The sequence below is a fragment of the Canis aureus genome, chromosome 20 (assembly GCF_053574225.1).
Source record: "Canis aureus isolate CA01 chromosome 20, VMU_Caureus_v.1.0, whole genome shotgun sequence".
Taxonomy (NCBI): domain Eukaryota; kingdom Metazoa; phylum Chordata; class Mammalia; order Carnivora; family Canidae; genus Canis; species Canis aureus.
In genome coordinates this window covers 42,689,094-42,709,982 of record NC_135630.1, presented here as the reverse complement: position 1 = coordinate 42,709,982, position 20,889 = coordinate 42,689,094, and the positions used below count along the sequence as shown (strand labels likewise).

At 37.8% G+C, this 20,889-nt stretch overlaps 1 protein-coding gene across 12 annotated transcripts in view; it reads left to right on the top strand.

Moving 5' to 3' along the window:
• The window catches only part of NCKAP5 (NCK associated protein 5), a 964,576-nt gene that overhangs the window by 507,110 nt on the left and 436,577 nt on the right, over nt 1-20,889 (top strand). For all 12 annotated transcript variants that reach the window (XM_077861464.1, XM_077861463.1, XM_077861465.1 and 9 more), the window contains one exon: nt 11,777-11,910. In XM_077861464.1, coding sequence (XP_077717590.1) covers nt 11,777-11,910 — 134 coding nt within the window. The remainder of the gene's footprint in view (nt 1-11,776; nt 11,911-20,889) is intronic.

Genomic DNA, 20,889 nt, shown 5'->3' with positions numbered 1-20,889 from the left:
GATGTACAGTCAGCTCCACTATAATGCAACCTCTGTATTCCTAGAAATCATTGCACAAGGCTTGTGGGAAACATGGAAGTAGAGGCACAAGACTCAACAACTTGGTCAGTGACACATTAAAAATAACAACAACCTAGGAACCTAATAAAAATGACAGCTAACTTTTACTTGTGTTAAATGGTTAAGAAATACATAAATAGTGCAATAAACATAGGATTTCACCTTGAAAAAGGCAGGCAGCTGACTTGTGGAAGGGGTCACTGGAAGGGCTATGACTTGCGAGTTACTGTCAAGTGGCAGAAAGAAGGCTGCCTGAAACCAGAGGGCAAATATGCCACCAGATGTGGGTGGGGTGGCTCTTAACAGGCATAGTAACTGAGCACTGGCCAATCTGTCTTGAATGTGTGTGATTTGTGTATTTCTACACTAAGTTCCACAGGGTGCAGTTTTCCTTGTTCACTTCATGTTTCTCATGAATGAAATCAGGCATAAACAAGTAGAGATTTGGGTCATGCTCAAATTGGTCCCAACCAGAACCATTGCCTTAAAATGAATTTATACTTTTAAAATAAGTGTTAGGAGGCGGTCTATATAGTGAGGTAGGATGATCCTAAACTCACTTCCTCTAACAGACACACTAAATCTACAACTACATAAGAAAAACTTCTCTCTGAATACTCACTGAATATCTATTTGACATCAGATGAAAAAAGGACTACATTCAGGAGGGTTGTCGAGGCTGAGATCTGATCTCACCATAAACCCAGCAACTCACAGTCTGGAGGGAACTCAAAAATCCAGAGTTTGTCCTTGAGGAGTGAAGGGTTTGTAGCTTACATCAGGGACTCTAACTATTAAGACCAATACTTGACAGATGCACCCCCAAAACAATCTGCTTTGAAGACTCCCAGGGCTTATATCTATGAACCCCAAAGGGCTGTAGTGAACTGGGAAACAGCTCTTAAAAGGCTCAAGCACAGACTCACTCACCCCAGGGCTCAGCTCAGAAGTAGCAGCTTGTAAAGCATTCAGAGTATATGTCAAGAAGATTCATTTGCTAATCTTAAAGCATCTATTGGAGGGGCAGGTGCCTTTTGACATTCTCTCCAGGGATGGGGGCCCTGGCAGATGCCATCTTCATGTCCTCCCTCTACCAGGCTCCAGTGGCCTTAACACCCAAAGGGTAGCTTTTACATCTTACAGTGCCTTTGTTTGTTGACATTTGATACCCCAGTTTTTGTGGCTGCCACCAGGGGACCCATTGAGCACATACCTCTGGGGGCAAAAGTGGTTTGTAATCCTGAATACCATGGGAAACAATTGGAAAAATAGTTCTTGATAGATTGCCATTCCCAGGGCAGTATACAGATAGCGCGCTGAAAACACGGCCTTACTTTGTGAGAAGGTGTATTTGTATGTCCAGGAGCTTCGGTCGAAGGGGCAGTTTCCTGGTCTGCCACACTCCTAGAGGCCTATTGAAGTGATCTCAGGGCTCAAGTTCCAAGTCTGGATGATGTGCCCAATGAGGCGATGCTTAGGGTTAGAAGAGAATAAAACTGGGATCAGGACGCTGGGAAATGTTAACTTGTGAGAACAACACAGGAACATGAACTAGGAAATGAGGATGAGAAGGGTCAAAAATAATTCATGATCTTGCATCAAAAAGAATAAAATACTTACGGATAAATTTAACCAAGGAGGTAGAAGACCTGTATATCAAAAACTTCCAGACATTAATGACAGAAATTGAAGAAGACACAAATAAATGGAAATATATTCCATGCTTATGTATTGGAAGAATTAATACTGTTAAAATGTCCATACTATCCAAAGCAAAATACAGATTCAGTGCAGTCCCTAGCAAAATTCCATTGACATTTTCATAGGAATAAAATAAAAAAATCCTAAAATTTGTATGGAATCATAAAAGATCTCCACTAGCCAAAGCAATCTTGAGACAGAAGAATGAAGATGGAGGCATTATGCTCCCTGATTTCAAACTCTGTTACAAAACTATCATAATAAAAATATTATTTTATTGGCATAAAAAACAAATACAAAAATCAGTGGAACAGAATAAAGTCCAGAAATAAACCAGTGATTATATAGTCAACTTATGATGAAGGAGGCAAGAATACACAATACATAAAGGAGAGTCTCTTCAATAAATGGTGTTGGGAGCATGGTACAGCCACATGCAAAGGAATGAAGCTAGACCATTCTCTTACAACATGAACAAAATAATTAACTAAAAATGGATTAAAAACTTTAATGTAAGACCTGACATCCTAAAATCCCTGTAAGGAAAACTGGGCAGTAAGATACTTGACATTGGTCTTGGTGATTTTTTGGATCTGACTCTAAAAACAAAAGTAAACAAGTGAGATCAAACAGAAATCAGCTTCTGCATATCAAAGGAAATCATCAACAAAATTAAAAGGCCACCTATTGAATATGAGAATGTATTTACAAATCATCTATCCAATTAGGGGTTAATATTAAAAATTTATACAGATCTACAATATGATAGCCAAAAACAAACAACCAATCAATCTGATTTAAAAATTGGCAGAGGATCTGAATAGACATTTTTCCAAAGGAGATATTCAGGTTGCCAACTGATGCATGAAAAATGTTCAATATGAACAATCATCATGGAAATGGAAATCAAAACCACAAAGAGTTTATTGCCTCAGACCTGTTAGAATGGCTGCTATATATAACAACAACATGAAGAAATAACATATTGAGAGAAGAGAACACTTGTGCACATTTGGTGGGGATGTGAATTGGTGCAACCATTATGGAAAACTGTATGGAAGTTCCTAGAAAAAAGAAAAGTAGAAGTATCATATGATCCAGCAATCTAACTTACGGGTATTTATCTGAAGTAAATGAAAATATTAATTCAAAAAAATATGTGCGTGGGGGAGCTGAGAAGATGGCAGAGCAGTAGGGGTCCTCAACTCACCTGGCCCCACCAACTTACTTAGATTACTCTCAAACCATCCTGAAAAACTACGAATTTGACCTGAGATTTAAAGAGAGAACAGCTGGAACGCTACAGAGAAAAGGGTTTTTGCTTCTAACAAGAATCATCTGGGGTGAAATTTATTTAGGTCATGGTTGATATTCTTGACTCAGCCCGCTCATACAGCCACTCTGCACTGAGCAAAATGACTAGAAAGAAGAATTCACCACAAAACAAAGAATCAGAAACAGTACTCTCTGCCACAGGGTTACAGATTTTGGATTACAATTCGATGTCAGAAAGCCAATTCAGAAGCACAATTATAAAGCTACTGGTGGCTCTAGAAAAAAGCATAAAGGAATCAAGAGACTTCATGACTGCAGAATTTAGATCTAATCAGGCCAAAATTAAAAATCTGTATTAAATTAGATACAATCAAAAAAAATAGATAAATAAAATAAAATAAAATAAAATAAAAAAATAAATAAATTAGATACAATCCAAACAGGAGGTCCTAAGGACAGGAGCGAGAGTTAATGAGGTAGAGGAATGGGTGAGTGACATAGAAGACAAGTTGATGGCAAGGAAGGAAGCTGAGGAAAAGAGAGAAAAATAATTAAAAGATCATGAGAAAGGGAACTAAATGATAGCCTCAGAATGAAAAATCTGCATATTATTGGGGTTCCAGAGAGCACCGAGAGAGACAAAGGGCCAGAAAGCATATTTGAACAAATCATAGCTAAGATCTTCCCTAATTTGGGGAGGGAAACAGGCATTCAGATCCAAGAGATCCCTAACTTATATGGGGAGAAATATTAGATTAACATCAGACCTTCCACAGAGACTTGGCAGGCCAAAAAAGGCTGGCAGGATATATTCAGGGTATTAAATGAGAAAAACATGCAGCCAAGAATACTTTATCCAGCAAGGCTCTCATACAGGATAGAAGGAGAGATAAAGAGCTTCCAAGATAGGCAGAAACTGAAAGAATATGTGATGACCAAACCAGCTCTGCAAGAAATATTAAGGGGGACCCTGTAAAAGAAAGAGGAAGCCCAAAGAAATAATCCACAAAAACAGAGACTGAATAAGTATTACGGTGACAGTAAATTCATATCTTTCAATAGTAACTCTGAACATGAATGGGCTAAATGAGCCCATCAAAAGATGCAGGGTTTCAGACTGGATAAAAAAGCAAGACCCATCTATTGGTCGTCTACAAGAGACTCATGTTAGACCTAAGGATACCTACAGCCTGAAAATGAAAGGTTGGAGAACCATTTACCATTCATATGGTCCTCAAAAGAAAACTGGGGTAACAATCCACGTATCAGATAAATTAAAGTTTATCCCAAAGACTCTAGTAAGAGATGAAGACGGACACTATATGATACTTAAAGGATCTGTCCAACAAGAGGACCTAACAATCATGAATATTTATGCCCCTAATGTGGGAACTACCAAATATATTAATCAATTAATAACCAAAGTTAAGACATACTTAGATAATACACTAACACTGGGAGAATTCAACACAGCGCTTTCTGAAAATGACAGATATTCTAAGCATAACATCTCCAAAGAAACAAGAGCTTTAAACGATACACTGGACCAGGATTTCACAGATATATACAGAACTTTCCATACAAATGCAAATGAATACACAGGCGCACATGAAACTTTTTCCAGATTAGACCACATACTGGGTCTCAAATCAGGCCTCAACCAATACCAAAAGATTGGGATGGTCTCCTGCATATTTTCAGACCATAATGCTTTGAAACTTGAACTCAATCACAAGAAGAAATTTGGAAGAAACTCAAACATGTGGAAGTTAAAGAGCATCCTGTTAAAGGATGAATGGGTCAACCAGGAAATTAGAGAAGAATTAAAAAGATTCATGGACACTAATGAAAATGAAGATACAACCATTCAAAATCTTTGGGATACAGCAAAAACAGTTCTAAGAGGGAAATACATCGCAATACAAGCATCCCTCAAAAAAATTGGAAAAAAACCCTCAAATACACAAGCTAACCTCACACCTAAAGGAGCTCGAGAAAGAACAGCAAATAAAACCTACACCATGCAGAAGAAGAGAGTTAATAAAGATTCGAGCAGAACTCAATGAAATAGACACCAGAAGAACTGTAGAACAGGTCAACAAAACCAGGAGTTGGTTCTATGAAAGAATTAGTAAGATAGATAAACCATTAGCCAGCCTTATTAAAAACAAAAAGACTCTAATTAATAAAATCATGAATGAAAAAGGAGAGATCACAACTAATAGCAAGGAAATACAAACTATTTTAAAAACATATTATGAGCAGCTATACGCCAATAAATTAGGCAATCTAGGAGAAATGGACGCATTCCTGGAAAGCCACAAACTACCAAAACTGGAAAGGAAGAAACAGAAAACCTGAACAGGCCAATAACCAGGGAGGAAATTGAAGCAGTCATTAAAAACCTCCCAAGACACAAGAGTCCAGGGCCAGATGGCTTCCCAGGGGAATTCTATCAAACGTTTAAAAAAGAATCAATACCTATTCTACTAAAGCTGTTTTGAAAGATAGAAAAGGACAGAATACTTCCAAGCTCGTTTTATGAGGCCAGCATCACCTTAATTCCAAAACCAGACAAAGACCCCACCAAAAGGAGAATTATAGACCAATATCCCTGATGAACATGGATGCAACAATTCTCAACAAGATACTAACCAATAGGATCCAACAATACATTAAGAAGATTATTCACCATGACCAAGTGGGATTTATCCCTGGGATGCAAGGCTGGTTCAGCACTCGTAAAACAATCAACGTGATAGATCATGTCAACAAGGGAAAAAACAAGAACCATATGATCCTCTCAATAGATGCAGAGAAAGCATTTAACAAAATACAACATCCATTTTTGATCAAAACTCTTCAGAGTACTGGGATAGAGGGAACATTCCTCAGCATCTTAAAAGCCATCTATGAAAATCCCACAGCAAATATCATTCTCAATGGGGAAACACTAGGAGCCTTTCCCCTAAGATCAGGAACACGACAGGGATGTCCACTCTCACCACTGCTATTCAACTTAGTCCTAGGATTCCTAGCCTCAGCAATCAGGCAACAGAAAGAAATAAAAGGCATTCAAATTGCCAAAGAAGAAGTCAAACCCCCCCTCTTTGCAGATGATATGATACTGTACGTAAAAACCCTAAAAGACTCCACCCCAAGATTTCTAGAATTCATACAGCAATTCGACGTGTGGCAGGATACAAATTCAATGCCTAGAAATCAGTGGCATTTCTCTACATGGAGACTGAAGAAAGAGAAATTAAGGAATCAATCCCATTTACAATTGCACTCAAAAGCACAAGATACCTAGGAATAAACCTAACCAATGAGGTAAAGGATCTATACCCTAAAAACTACAGAACCCTTCTGAAAGAAATTGAGGAGACACAAAGAGATGGAAAAATATTCCATGCTCATGGATTGAAAGAATTAATATTGTGAAAATGTCAATGCTCCCCAGGGCAATTTACACAGTTAATCCAATCCCTATCAAAATACCATGGACTTTCTTCATAGAGTTTGAACAAATAATCTTAAGATTTGTGTGGCATCAGAAAAGACCCTGAATAACCAGGGGGATATTGAAAAAGAAAACCAGAGCTGGGGACATCAGAATGCTGGATTTCAAGCTGTACTACAAAGCTGTGATCGTCAAGATAGTATGATACTGGCACAAAAACAGACACATAGATCAATGGAACAGAATAGAGAATCCAGAAATGGGCCATCAACTCTATGGTTAATTAATATTTGACAAAGCAGAAAAGACTATCCCCTGGAAAAAGGACAGTCTTTTCAACAAATGGTGTTGGGAAAATTGGACAGCCAGCCACATGCAGAAGAATGAAACTGGATCATTCTCTTACACCTTCCACAAAGATAAACTCAAAAAGGATGAAAGATCTAAATGTGTGACAAAATTCCATCGAAATCCTAGAGAACACAGGTAGCACCCTTTTTTGAACTTGGCCGCAGCAACTTCTTGCAAGATACATCTATGAAGGCAAGGGAAACAAAAGCAAAAATGGACTATTCGGACTTTATCAAGATAAAATGCTTCTGCACAGCAAAGGAAAATGTCAGCAAACTAAAAGACAACCTACAGAATGGGAGAAGATATTTGCAAATGACCTGTCAGAGAAAGGGCTTGTATTCAAAATATTTAAAAAGCGTATTAAACTCCATAGCAAAGAAACAAACCATCCAATCACGAAATGGGCAAAAGACACGAACAGAAATTTCACCAGAGAAGACATAGACATGGCCAACAAGCACATGAGAAAGTGCTCCGCATCCCTGCCATCAGGGAAATACAAATCAAAACCACAATGAGATACCACCTCAGACCAGTGAGAATAGGGAAAATTAACAAGCAGGAAACAACAAATGTTGTAGAGGATGTGGAGAAAGAGGAACTGTTTGCACTGTTGGTGGGAATGTGAACTGGTGCAGCCACTCTGGAAAACTATGTGGAGGTTCCTCAAAGAGTCAAAAATAGATCTGCCCTACAACCCAGCAATTGCACTGCTGGGGATTTACCCCAAAGATACAGATGCAGTGAAACAGCAGGACACCTGCATCCCCAATGTTTCTAGCAGCAATGTCCACAATAGCCAAAGTGGAAGGAGCCTTGGTGTCCATCGACAGATGAATGGATAAAGAAGATGTGGTCTATGTACACAATGGAATATTACTCAGCCATTAGAAATGACAAATACCCACCATTTGCTTCGATGTGGATAGAACTGGAGTGTATTATGCTGAGTGAAGTAAGTCAATCAGAGAAGGATAATGATATGATTTCACTCATATGGGGAATATAAGAAATAGTGAAAGGGATTATAGGGGAAAGGAGAGAAAATGAGTGGGAGATATCAGAGAGGGTGACAAACATGAGAGACTCCTAACTCTGGGAAACAAACAAGGGGTAGTGAAAGGGGAGGTGGGTAGAGATATGGGATTACTGGTTGATGGGCACTGAGGGGGACACTTGACGGGATGAGCACTGGGTGTTATATGTTGGCAAATCGAACTCAATCAATACTAAATCAATAAATGAATGGATGAATGAATGAATGAATGAATAAATGAATGAATGAAAAAAATATGTGTGCACTCCTGTTTATTGTGGCATTACTTACAATAGCCAAGATATAGAAACAATCTACATTTCCAGGATGGATGGAAGAAGATGTGGCATGTATACACACACACACACAGGAGAACTGACTAGCCTAACAAGAAAAAAAAAAAAAGGTAGGGTTTGGGGGTGGGACTTGGGGTTAGAAAAACTTGGTTTTGCTCCTAGAGCTGTCATTTCTAGCAGTGGAACCCTGAGCAAGCATCTTCCCTGTCTTTATACTATTTCATTTATCTTTAAATGAGGTTGGTAACAATCGACTTTGCCAAGCTATCCTGAGGGCTAGATGAAGTAATGAAGGTGGAAACATTCTCTAAATTGTGAATTGGTCTCTAACTCTAGATTTTTCTCATAGAACTTATTTCAGAGGTAGAGACATCAATTGTGGAAGAACACAGGGTTGAAGTTCACCCACACAGAGTCAGCTTTTGTTGAGAAAACTGCATACACTTGCCTTTTGAATGAAAGTAAAGCCCATGACTCTAAAAGGAAGGGGTGCTGTAGTGTGGTGAAGTGTCCTATAAAGACGTGCCTCACATCATGTGGACTCAGCCCAGGAGCCAGTGTTTGTATTCCTGTTGAAGCAGTTTGGGTACACTGGTAGGAGAAGCCAATGAGAAGAAGGGGAAGAGGTGAACTCACTTAAAGACACTGGGAGAAATACAACTGTGGTCCCCAATGAGTTTAGAAAAACACTCATAATTTTTTAAAGAGGGCTTCTTAAAGCCAGCCCAGCCAGGGATTCAATGGAAAGAGAGATGTCATAGAAATTTGACCTCATCAGATCTGCAACCCAGATTTCACATTGTTTTTTACTTACTACTCCTTAGTACTGAGCAGCATCTTATAAATAACACTCAACTGTTCTGCATTTCTCAATCCCTTTCACTCTCCATGCTATAAAAGGTAGAGAGCAAACCTGTGGGATAAAATAAAAATTACTTGGGGGACAAATCAGTTTATATCGAGGATACAGCTATTACCAATAAAATAATTAAAAAAAAAATCTGGCCAATCCATTGATACCTTCTTTTGTTACTTTTATCCATGTTTTATAATCTGAGTAAAAGAAAATTATTTCCCTTTTGTTTGGAAAGTAAATATGGCTTATTGTCAAGCTTTGATGGTTTAATTGAAATACACACAATTTAAACGGAATATATTTTAGTAAACAACTTTTGCCTCATTACTCTTTGAATTCCCTAGAACTTTCTCTGATTGTGAGGGTATCATTTTATTTGTATTTGGAAAGCATTAAAAAATTGAACAGAAAAGTTTATTCATATGGAAAATATGCTCCTTTATTAGATTTTGAGGATTCTTCAGTATGACAGTGAGCAAATCTATGTGACATTCTTCACTTGTGAAAGAAAAAGGGATGCAAAATGTCACCTTTTTCATAGAATGTGCTTTTTAACTATTTAACATGTACCATTTGTTTTCTTGTTTTGGGAATCAAAGCACAGTCTTCCAAATTCTATAATAAAGGTGACTTATGATGTTCCTTCTAGTCCAATGAGTTTATATAGAGAGGAGTGTTGATTATGTGTAATAACAGAAATTTTATTTTTATCTTCTTATTGTGGTAAAATATATGTAATAAACTATAAATAATGAAACAGATAATTTAAAATGAAATTAATAATAATATAAAATATATGTAATAAAATTTTTGCCACTCTATTTCTACAAAAATTTGATTTAGTATGTTTCTCCCTACAAAACCATGTTTTTCTTCTTTTCCAAAGCTGCTGGACATTACAGAATAAAGATTTGATTTTGATTTTACTTTTTCTGAATCTGATAGAAGTAACTGATTTTATGGGGGTTAAAAATAAACTACTAAAGAGTTTGGCTTGACTTAGCTAAAGGCCAGCTCCAGAATCAATAAGCAAATATATTTCCAGTATGATAAATAACAAAATATATATATAATGTTAGTCATAGTCCTAATCTCAAACAGATGTTTATGTAGGTGGAAAAACACAATAAATGCACATGAAAATAATAATAGACGAAAGTAAGTAAAAGCATGCAGGGTGGCAAAGTGCCTAGCAGCTGTGGAAATCAAGGAAGGGAGAGAACAATGAAGTGATATGGGGAAGTTCTAGAGAGGTTGCTCAAAGCCAAGCCTGGCAGTGTCCCTAGTTTTTTTTTTTTTTAAGATTTTATTTACTTATTCATGAGAGACAGAGACATAAGCAGAGGGAGAAGCAGGCTCCCTGCAGGGAGCCCGATGTGGGACTTGATCCCAGGACCCCAGGATCATGACCTGATCCAAGGGCAGGTGCTCAACCACTGAGCCACCCAGGTGTCCTGTCCCTAGGCTTTAAATAGACTTCAAAGAGCTTGTTAAGTAGGAGGAAGAGCATGGTCACAGGTGTACAGGCAGGAGAATATATATATATATATATATATATATATATATATACACACACACACACACACACACATATGTGTGTGTGTGTAAATATATATATATTAGAAGATCTTGGTTTATTTCCAAATTATGGTTTATTGTTTCCTTCCTGAACCTCAGGAGAACTTTCCCCCATGAGTTAGAGGTGGAGAAAATCCACCTTTCCTATCACTTCTGGTGAATACACCCTATGCAGTAGATAGCATTTTATTCTGTATAATGCATGGTTCAGAGGCATCATGCAGCCTGCAGCCTTTGCTTCCCTTCTTTCCCTGTAAGAATGTGAGCCATTCTTAGTCAGGCACTGAGTTGTTCTTTGGTTTTTATTGCAGAATATCTATTCTGCATGCAAAGTGCTCACATTAGTAGCAACCATAACCATAATAGCATGACATGCTTAAAAAGAAAAGCAGTAGAGCAACAAAACTAAAACAAAACCAAAAAGACATTGGCATGAATGAGTTAATATCAGGGGGATTTGAGTTTGCATGCTCTTGACTGGTTCTGGAAGTGAGTTTTTGTGGAACCATCTATTCTGGGTCATCCAGTCCTTCTTTGAAACACTGATTCCCGTTTATGAATGAGCTAGTTTTCTGGGATAATAAAGAAAGTTGGTGGTTTAGCCTATTTATATCTGTAAAAACCTAACTGGACAAATAAAAACAAATTATTTAACCTTATTCTTGTCAGCTCCACAGCCTAATTAAGCTGAAATTATGGGTCTTTGTACACAAATCACTTTTGTTCCTTTAAAAATATATACTAGAGATTGAAGAGATGAAATAATTCTGAACCAGGGACTAATGATCTTACTCATCATTTCTCAAATTGTAATACATTTGATAGTATTATTGGGTCATAGATCTTCATATCTGCACAAGAAGCCACCTGGTTTAGTGAAAATTATTCGAGTACTAGAGACACATCAGCCAGGATTGAAAACTGTTACCTTTTGGTTTTTATGACAAATTACTCAGATGCCTCTGATCCTTCGTTTTCTTGTCTATAATAGGAGGTTAGTAATAGGACCTACTTCATGGGGTTGTAATGAGGATGAAGTTAATTTATATATAAAGTCCAAGTTAGCACTTAGTAACTGACAGCTATTACTAATTATTTTTTCTTAGAGTAATTAAGAAACACCTCCTTAAAAGTCATCCTTTTTGTGCCTTTTATAGCATGAGAAGCTGATGCATGAATTGGAAGAGGAGAGACACTTACGTCTTCAGAGTGAGAAGCGGTTGCAGGAGGTGACACTGGAGTCTGAGCGCAACAGAATTCAGATGCGTGGCCTCCAGCAACAGTTCTCCAGGTATGTTCTGAACTGAACCTCTTGTTCCGGGAGGGGTATCTCTTCCTGCACCAAGAGCCCATGTGGTTGAATTTCCTTTATGAATGCTTTTGTTGAATTGAGGAGCTAATTTACCAACACCTTAGACCTTGTCCTCTGTCCATGCCATCATACGGCATTTGGGCCAATTTGTTGAAACTTGCTATTTGCACCTCACATAGTATAGTCTTGGCTTTATTGGATCCGGTTGTCTTTTTTCCCTTGATGGCTTTCCAAGGGATTTTCCAGTAAGATGTGGTAGCTGTGTGACCTATAGGAATATCCTGTGAAATGCCAGCCAGGAGGATGAAATTTTTCCGGTCATCATAATTCTATTTTAAGGAAGATAGAGAATGTGAATCCAATCATTCAGTAAGCTCTTACTCATACTTAAAGGAAACATTTACCAATAGTTTAAAAAAATCAAAATCAATTCATTTCTTTCCTTTAAAAAGACCTAACTTGAATTTGAAAGGAACATTCTGAAAAGTAGCTTTTAGGTTTAATTCCCACACAGTCAGAATATTTCAGCTTCCAGTTACGGTTACTATGGGGCTAGGTGAAGGTTTAATCTGTTATTTAAAATCTATTCAGGGGATCCCTGGGTGGCGCAGCGGTTTGGCGCCTGCCTTTGGCCCAGGGCGCGATCCTGGAGACCCCGGATCGAATCCCACGTCAGGCTCCCGGTGCATGGAGCCTGCTTCTCCCTCTGCCTATGTCTCTGCCTCTCTCTCTCTCTATGTGACTATCATAAATAAATAAAATTAAAAAAAATTTAAAAAAAAAAAAAAAAAAAAAAATAAAATCTATTCAGTTCCATGGAAAAAACACAAACCTGCGCTCTTCCAGTCCTGGGACCAGATACGGGAACTCTGTGAAGGACAGTTTACTTTCATTTCTGTATTTCACTTCGCCATTTGCAAAATCAGGAAATTCATTTTTTTTTTTTTCCTTCATGAGATCCCAGGCTGAATCAAGTTTGAGAAGTTGCCCTAAAATTTTCCTGATCAATCTATGTAGGTCTTGTCTTTAGTTTACCATTAGGATTTGGATATGATCAGTGATGGCTTCCTCATTATGAAGCTTTTCTAATGATAGCTTAAGTTTTGGATGTGTCACAGGGAGAAACCGAAGTTGAGCCTCCAGTGATTTATCTCATTGTGACTAATACCATAATGCTGTGACTTTGGTTTAGAAGCTTCTTGGAGATACAGGTTGGAAAGGATGGATGACCCCTCTGCATTCAGAGTCATAATTTAATGCCCTTTTCCGCTCTCTGAGCCCATGATAATACACAGGTGCTAAAGAAGTGTACCAATCAATACTTAAACAAATGCATGTCCCACCCCTCTCAGGCTATTACTTATACAAACTTGTGTTTAATTTTTCATTTGTTTGATGGCAACTCTCACTTTTTGTCTCCCAACTGGAAATAATAGATATCCCCCCTCCAACTTTTGAAGCAGCTCTAAAATAAGCACTGCTTTGTAATGTTTGCCATTTTAATGATACAGGAAAGGAGGAGGTAGACGGCCCTACCTCGCACTATCTAATTGAGATGTCTCTGTATTCAAGCTATTGATTTACAGGGCGTGAGACACATGGCACAGTAAATTATTTTTATATGATGCCAGGTCATCTGCTATAAATCAGATGATACCCATATGGGTCTGAGTTGCACAAGAGCCAGGGCTACATCCTAGCCTGAAAGAGAAGATAATTATATGTAGAACAAATAGTGGTTGGTTTTTACATACTGCATTTCCTCCTGCTGTAATCAGTTTCTCTATGTAAATCTTCATTGGAACTAAGGAGTTCGAGTCCAGTTATAGCCAGACAACTAATGTAAATCAGCAAAGGAGTAAGGAAAAGCATATATCACAGATAATTACACAAAGGGAAAGAAGGAAATAAACCGTAAGAGACTCTTAATGATACAGAACAAACTGAGGGTTAAGGGAAGGAGGTGGGGGGGGGTAGGCTAGATGGCTGATGGGGATTAAGGAGAGCACTTTTTTGTGATGAGCACTGGGTGTTGTATGTAAGTGATGAATCACTGAATTCTACTCCAGAGGCGAATATTACACTGTATGTTAACTAAGTAAAATTTAAAGAAAAAAGAAAACAAATGAGCAAAGGGGAAAAAAAGGACAAACCAAGAAACAGACCCTTAACTATAGAGAACAAACTGATGGTTACCAGAGGGAAGGTGGGTGAGGGGGTGGGTGAAATAGATGATGGGGATTAAGAAGTACACTTGTGATGAGCACAGGGTCATGTATGGAAGTGTGGAATCACTGTATTGTCCACCTGAAACTCATATTGCACTATATGGTAACTAATTGGAATTTAAATAAAAACTTTTTTAAAAAGATAATTACCCAATAATTTAAGTAGGCCCACTACACCATGTTTGATGGCCTTTTACATTTTAAACTTTGGTTTGTACGATGCTTCTGGTAATGTTTATTTAAACAATCCTGTTACTATAATTTAAGTCTTTGTAAAATTCTCCATATTATAGGACATGTATATAGCATATTACCCTTGGACATGGTCCACATCTAATTGCTCACATAAATAATTTCCATAATCCAAATAGTTGTGTTGAATTTAAAACCTTTATATTCATAATTTTTTTCCTTTTCTACGAGTCGAGTTCATTTTGTATATGACTCTGAGATGTAAACTTCCTTTGAGTATTGCTTATAGGATGAGTTTAATTTTGAAAATTAGTGCCAGAATCCCATCTTTTCAAAGGATGTGAAGTTGCTTACAATAAAAAGTAACTTCACAATAGGACTAATAACATAAAAATAGGAAATAAGAGCCCCCAAAAGGGTGGTATGACAAGTAATAGTACTTACATGGCTTGCCATGTTTTCTGAGAGTGAGCATTTGATTTAGCTCTAAGATTTCTGGCAGACTAGATCATATGTAATTGTTATTTCCTAGACAAAGGCTACTACTCCTCAGGGAGAGAAACATTGTCTCTGGTAACAGACCCATGTTAGAACACATCCATCGGCCCCTTCAGAGATAGCATTGGAGGATATAACAGACAATTGTCCAAAATGGTGCAGATTAGGAAAAATTCATAGAAGTATTGCTACTTCTGCAATGTCACTCGTGTCTACAAAGTTAAGGGATTTCTGAATGTCACAGTACATGAAATAAGAATGGTGGTTTCATGTCTAAATGATAATGAGTAAATAGAACTCTAGTACTCATGGTTGTCAAGTCAGGCACCCTACAGCAAGTTCACGGGAATCTCTGGATAGACACGTGCTGCATCTTTCTGATACTTGTTTTATTAACCTGGAGTGAAGAGGCATGAGATGCTGAGGCAGAGCTGCCCAGAAGTATTTGCCCAGTATAGTTGATGGTGTTTTTGCCACAGGGGCATCTAACTGGTAGTGAAGGAGATTCTGGAGTCTGAGATTCAGGGTTGAGGTGAGGCATTGGAGGGGAAAGTAGATAACGAAGTTAGAAGCAAGGACAATTAGATGTACATGCAAAGTAGAGTTCAGGTGTCAGAATCAATGCTGCATGGCTTAGTCCAAAGCTTGATTTTATGCAGTTACAGTGAGGTGATACGCCTGGTGGCTTAAAGGCACCAGCCAAACCTGAACATTGTGATTATCTGTGGTAATGAGTAATGGGATCACTTAGGTGATAAAAATCTATAAAAACGTTTGAAAGAGTAGTTCTCTTTTATGTCACTACCAAACCTTCATTTATAATCCCCTCTTCCCTCTTGACCTCTGATTAGGGTGTAATGATCAGCAGCGGTCCAAAATTTGGGCAATAAAAGAAAAAAGAGAGATAAAGATGTGACCAGAGATTACATAATCAGCTCTAAGCTCATAAATCAGAAATTACCTGCACTGAGAGTAATTCAGGCAGCCATAACAAGCTTGAATCAGACCATTTACAACCTTTCATATAAATATATAGAGAAGAAAAGATACTTCCAAATGAAATCTTCCCCATACATGAAGGAACATTTCAATAGGCTAGTACTGAGTGGCAGGTAATGGTATCATTAGGGCTTCTTTGTCTTGATATTTGGTGATACAAATTGAAGATGCTTTCCAGATGTCATAGTGATTGTTTAACCTGTCATCTGAGTGGTATACGTAGCTGGGCATATTTTATGTGGGATTAACTTTGTGTTGCACGCTTCTGTAATTCTGTAACTGTTCATTTGAACTGTGCATGTCAGCCAGCCAAGGTTAATGATGTGAGTGTGGCTCACATCATACCTGCCCGTCTATGTAAAGATTAGTGTTGGAACCCCCAGTGTCATTACCTTGAGTGAATGAGGTGTTTGTGCATCAGTTAGATTCACCTAGACAAGCACATCAGGAACATGATTTCCAACCGGGGGAGCTCTGTTGACGTAGAATAACAATGATTAGGAAGGACCAGATTGTGAAGAAATAAGCAATACAGACTACTGATTTAATGCAAACCACGCAGGATTTGCACCTGTATTTGAGTTGATTCCTTTTGAAACAATCCAGTCAATGTGTAGGTTATTGCTGAAAGCTGCTGCTCTTATTTTTTTTTTTTAATTTATTTATGATAGTCACACACAGAGAGAGAGAAGCAGAGACATAGGCAGAGGGAGAAGCAGGCTCCATGCACCGGGAGCCCGACGTGGGACTCGATCCCGGGTCTCCAGGATCACGCCCCGGGCCAAAGGCAGGCGCTAAACCGCTGCGCCACCCAGGGATCCCTCTGCTGCTCTTATTAATCAAACATTTTATTGTGTGTACTGGAAGATAGAATACAGTATGTGTCCTCAAAACATGGAGACTCTAGAAAGAGAAGACTAATGTACATATATGAAAAAAAACTATATTTATAGCTTAGCTGTAAGTAAAGCGACATTTTGTTCAAATTCAGGACAGACTTCATATTTTTAATGGTATGTTGTCATGCAAAGGCATGAATTAAGCCAGATGAAATTAGCACAAATTAGCTATATGCTACTAGCAATACACGTTTATCAGATGACAGCTTTGTGCTACAGTATGTTTGAAGCTTTAAATTAGAATCAACCTAAAAAAAAAAAAAAAAAAATTAGAATCAACCTGCATCAGGATGTGTGGGTGGCTCCATGGTTGAGCATCTGCCTTTGGCTCATGGTATGATCCTGGGGTCCCAGGATCGAGTTTTGCATCAAGCTCCCCGTGGGGAGCCTGCTTCTCGCTCTGCCCCTCTCTGTGTGTCTTTCATGAATAAATAAATAAAATCTAATAAAAAAGAATAAAAGTAAATCAGAATCAACCTGGTAGTCTCACCACCAGGAAGATGTATTTTATAAACGATACTGATAGTGAACCATATCACACCCAAAGCATCATCAGGAATCAATTAGTGTTTCTCTGCAGCCTTGAAATGTTCCCTGTTTGTGTGTTTGTACACATGTGCATGCACATATGTTTGTGTGTGTATTTATACCATGCGGTGTTAATTTAAGTAGAGGGAACGATTAAGCTTTGTCACCCATAATAGACAAGAATAGTTAAAAATCACCCAAATGAAGACTAGGCTTTTCCCCCTCTACCTCCAGAATTTCTCTGCACCCATTTTGACCTTCTCTCCCTACACAGTTATCTGCTGCCTCGGAGCTATTTCTTTGCTTACTGTAACGGGGATTTCTCCTATCTCAGTTGATTGCTAAGCTTAAGTGCATTCGGCTGCATTCTGAACTTCAAGGAGACGTAAATGGAGATGGTTTTACTGCTTAACTCGTTCACTGGTTGCTGTTCACATTATCAGCTCTCAGAGACTTTATGGAAGCCTAGAGTTCATTTTCTGCTGCCCATTTGGAAGCTGTAGGCACCTGGCATAGAAGTGTGTGTTGAAGAGGATAATATGCCCTTAAATGTTCTACCCACGTATTCCCTTCTGCCTCTGTGTCTGTCAGGTACATTAAAAGAACATTTTCTCTACATCTTTAGAAGGAATAAAACATAACTAGATGAGAAAAGCTGTCGATTGACCTTTGGACAATCAACAGCACAGAGCTCTTGTGCTCCTCTTCTACATTTGTTCCTATCTCAGACCTTCGTCAACTTTAACCTATCACAGGGGCTGGCTCTCCTGAGTGCCTCGTTCCTCCTGATGAATATAGAGGATAATTTTCTATTGATTTGGAGTTGCTATTTCCACACTATCACCAATAATTTTAGCTGAGACTTTTTGTAAAAATGGAGGCCTCTCATCTCCTTTGAGAAAATCTACTAGAAGTTTAAAATGGAAAAGCAACGTTGCTTAAATGATACATTTTCTTCAAATCACACAGATGGAAAAAAAAAGGTTTTAAATAGCATCTTTTAAAATGCCTGGTTCACATAATATGGATCATGTTTTGATGTCAGAAGTTTATATCTTAGTGATGTAGTGTATAAGCTCTTGCTTGAGCAAAGCAGAGGGAAGCTAAAACCAACTATAAGAGGAGAGAGAGAGAGGGAAAAAAAAGCCATTTTCAGCTCCCTAAGCAACTGCTAACTTAACTGCTAAACATTCCTTAATTCCTTTGTATTTCTGTTTCTGCATAAGACATGATGACATTGTCAAAATTTCCATAAATTCTTAACAAAGTTATATGTTTTTGAATAGAAAAACATAGAAGTTATATTGCCACTATTTGTCCCTGGTAGAAAAAACAGTTTTAACACAGAGTATAGTTCCAAATTTATTTCAAAGAGCACCATCCTATTAAATGGAGCTTCTTAGGACCTGATTCTAGCTCCAGTTCTAACTAGAAGTTGGATTGCTTATGGTTTTATAGTTCTTATGGTTTTTAAAAGGCAGTGTATTTCAACTGAAGCGCATTACTTAAGTGAAACTATAATTATATTGTTGTAGCCATGCCTTCTTGAAGTTCTAACAACCAGGCTTTTGTGTTAGGGACTTGGAGGGAACTATCTTGCTCTCCACACTTCACCGTGATCACGGTGAAGCTCTGTGAGGTTGGGCTCTTGCCATGTCTATTTTGGTTACTTGACTCTGGAGAAGTTGAGATTAGAAAACTGCCAAGCCCAGATGAGGTATTTCTGTAGAGGACAGCTAAAATTGAATACCAAGGAACTTGACTGGCAAAAGGAAGCTACGATCCTCTGCAGTGGACATAATCATTATTACTCTTGGCTCTGATGTTGTCTGCTTTAGGATTTATTTGAACTGGTTTGGGAAAAAGCCTGAACAGAGAGAGCTTTATGACATCCAAAATTGTTTTCAGTTTTAAACAGTCTCTCTGAAGAAATAGCCATCAGTAAAACAACAACAGAAAAAACCAACAAAACAAAAACAGTGATTTAGTTTCTCTTCTAAATATTTTTTTTAATTACCCATTATACTCTTACTGTGTTCCTATCCCCACCCCAATACTTTATTTTTCTTTAAAAAAAAATTACATACAGTATATAGAATCCATTTTATTTTAAAATTGGAAACTAAATTCATTCTTACTCTCAATAATAAACACTCTTCTGGTCAGATCTGCAGAAAATCCATTTTTTTAAGTGTACAGTTTAATCAGTTTTGACAAGCATATACCATCATGTAACCAAATCAAAATATAGGATATTTTCCTGTGCCTGGAAAGTTCCCTTATTTCCTTTTGTTCTCCGTTAAGACTCCATATCCTAAGCCCCTGGCAATGGCTGATTTGATTTTTCTCCCTGTAGTTTTCCTTTTTCCAGAAAATCATATAATTGAAATTAGAAAGTAGTTCACTTTCTGTGTCTGGTTTCTTTCACTCAATGTGTCTTTTGACATACATCTTTGCTGTTACATGTGGCAATAGTTCATTCCCTTTTATTGGTCAGTAATATCCCATTGTGTAAAAGCATCTATTTGTTTATCCATTCAGCTATTTGTGGGTTTCTTCCAGTTAGGGGTGAGTATAAAGTTGCTATAAACTTGGAACTTTCATGCTCTAGTTTCAGTGTTTTCATTTCTCTTGGGCAGATAACGAGGAATGAGATTAGAGAGTTTTGTAGAAAGTGTACATTCAACTTTATAAGAAACTGCCAAACTTTTTCTACTTTGAAATTTGCTGTGCAATTTGGCATTCTCACTATCGATGTATAGGAGTTACTCCATGTTAGCAAATGCTTCTTGAAAAACAAAACATAGATATAGAAAACCACACACAAAAATAACTAGCTTAATGAATTACTCTTTTTTCCCCAAATTAATTAATTAATTTATGAGAGAGCACGTGAAAGAGAGAAATCATAAGCAGGGCAGTAGAGGGGGTAGAGGGAGAAGCAGACTCCTCATTGAGCAGGGAGCCCCATGTGGGACTTGATCCCAGGACCCTGAGATCATGATCTGAACTGAAGGCAGACACTTAACCTACTGAGCCACCCAGGCACCCTTAATGAATTATTTTTCTAAGGGAATGAACACTCTTGTAACCAATATCAAGTCAAGAAAGAATTCCGCAAGGCACCCAGAATGACCCTGGGGGTCTCTTCCCAATCTCAACCTTCACTTCCCCCAATAATATCCTGCCTTTATAGCAATAACCTCTGTGTTTTTAATAATGTTACCACTTATTGTGCATCTCCAGACACTGAAGTTTAGCCTTGGCTGTTTGTTATAAAACTGATTATATATTTTAGTTTTTTTTTTTTTTGACAAATAGATTACCTTCTATCACTTGCTTTTCTTTCAAATATCTATTGAAGAACCTAGAGCATTTGGACTACAGTTTCTCAGTTTAAAATTTTTGTTTGCTATTCTTGGGACAGTTTAATATGTTTTTCTGTTCTCCACATTTTCTGCAAATTAGCATCTGTTTCCAAACATTGTTCTTAACAATAATCTAAATAAAGAGATCAAGGTTATTGTTGCCTAAAGGGTGGAGAACTTTTCTGACACCCCCATACATTTCTTGCATGACAAACAGTAATGTTTGCCATAGTATATATCCAATAA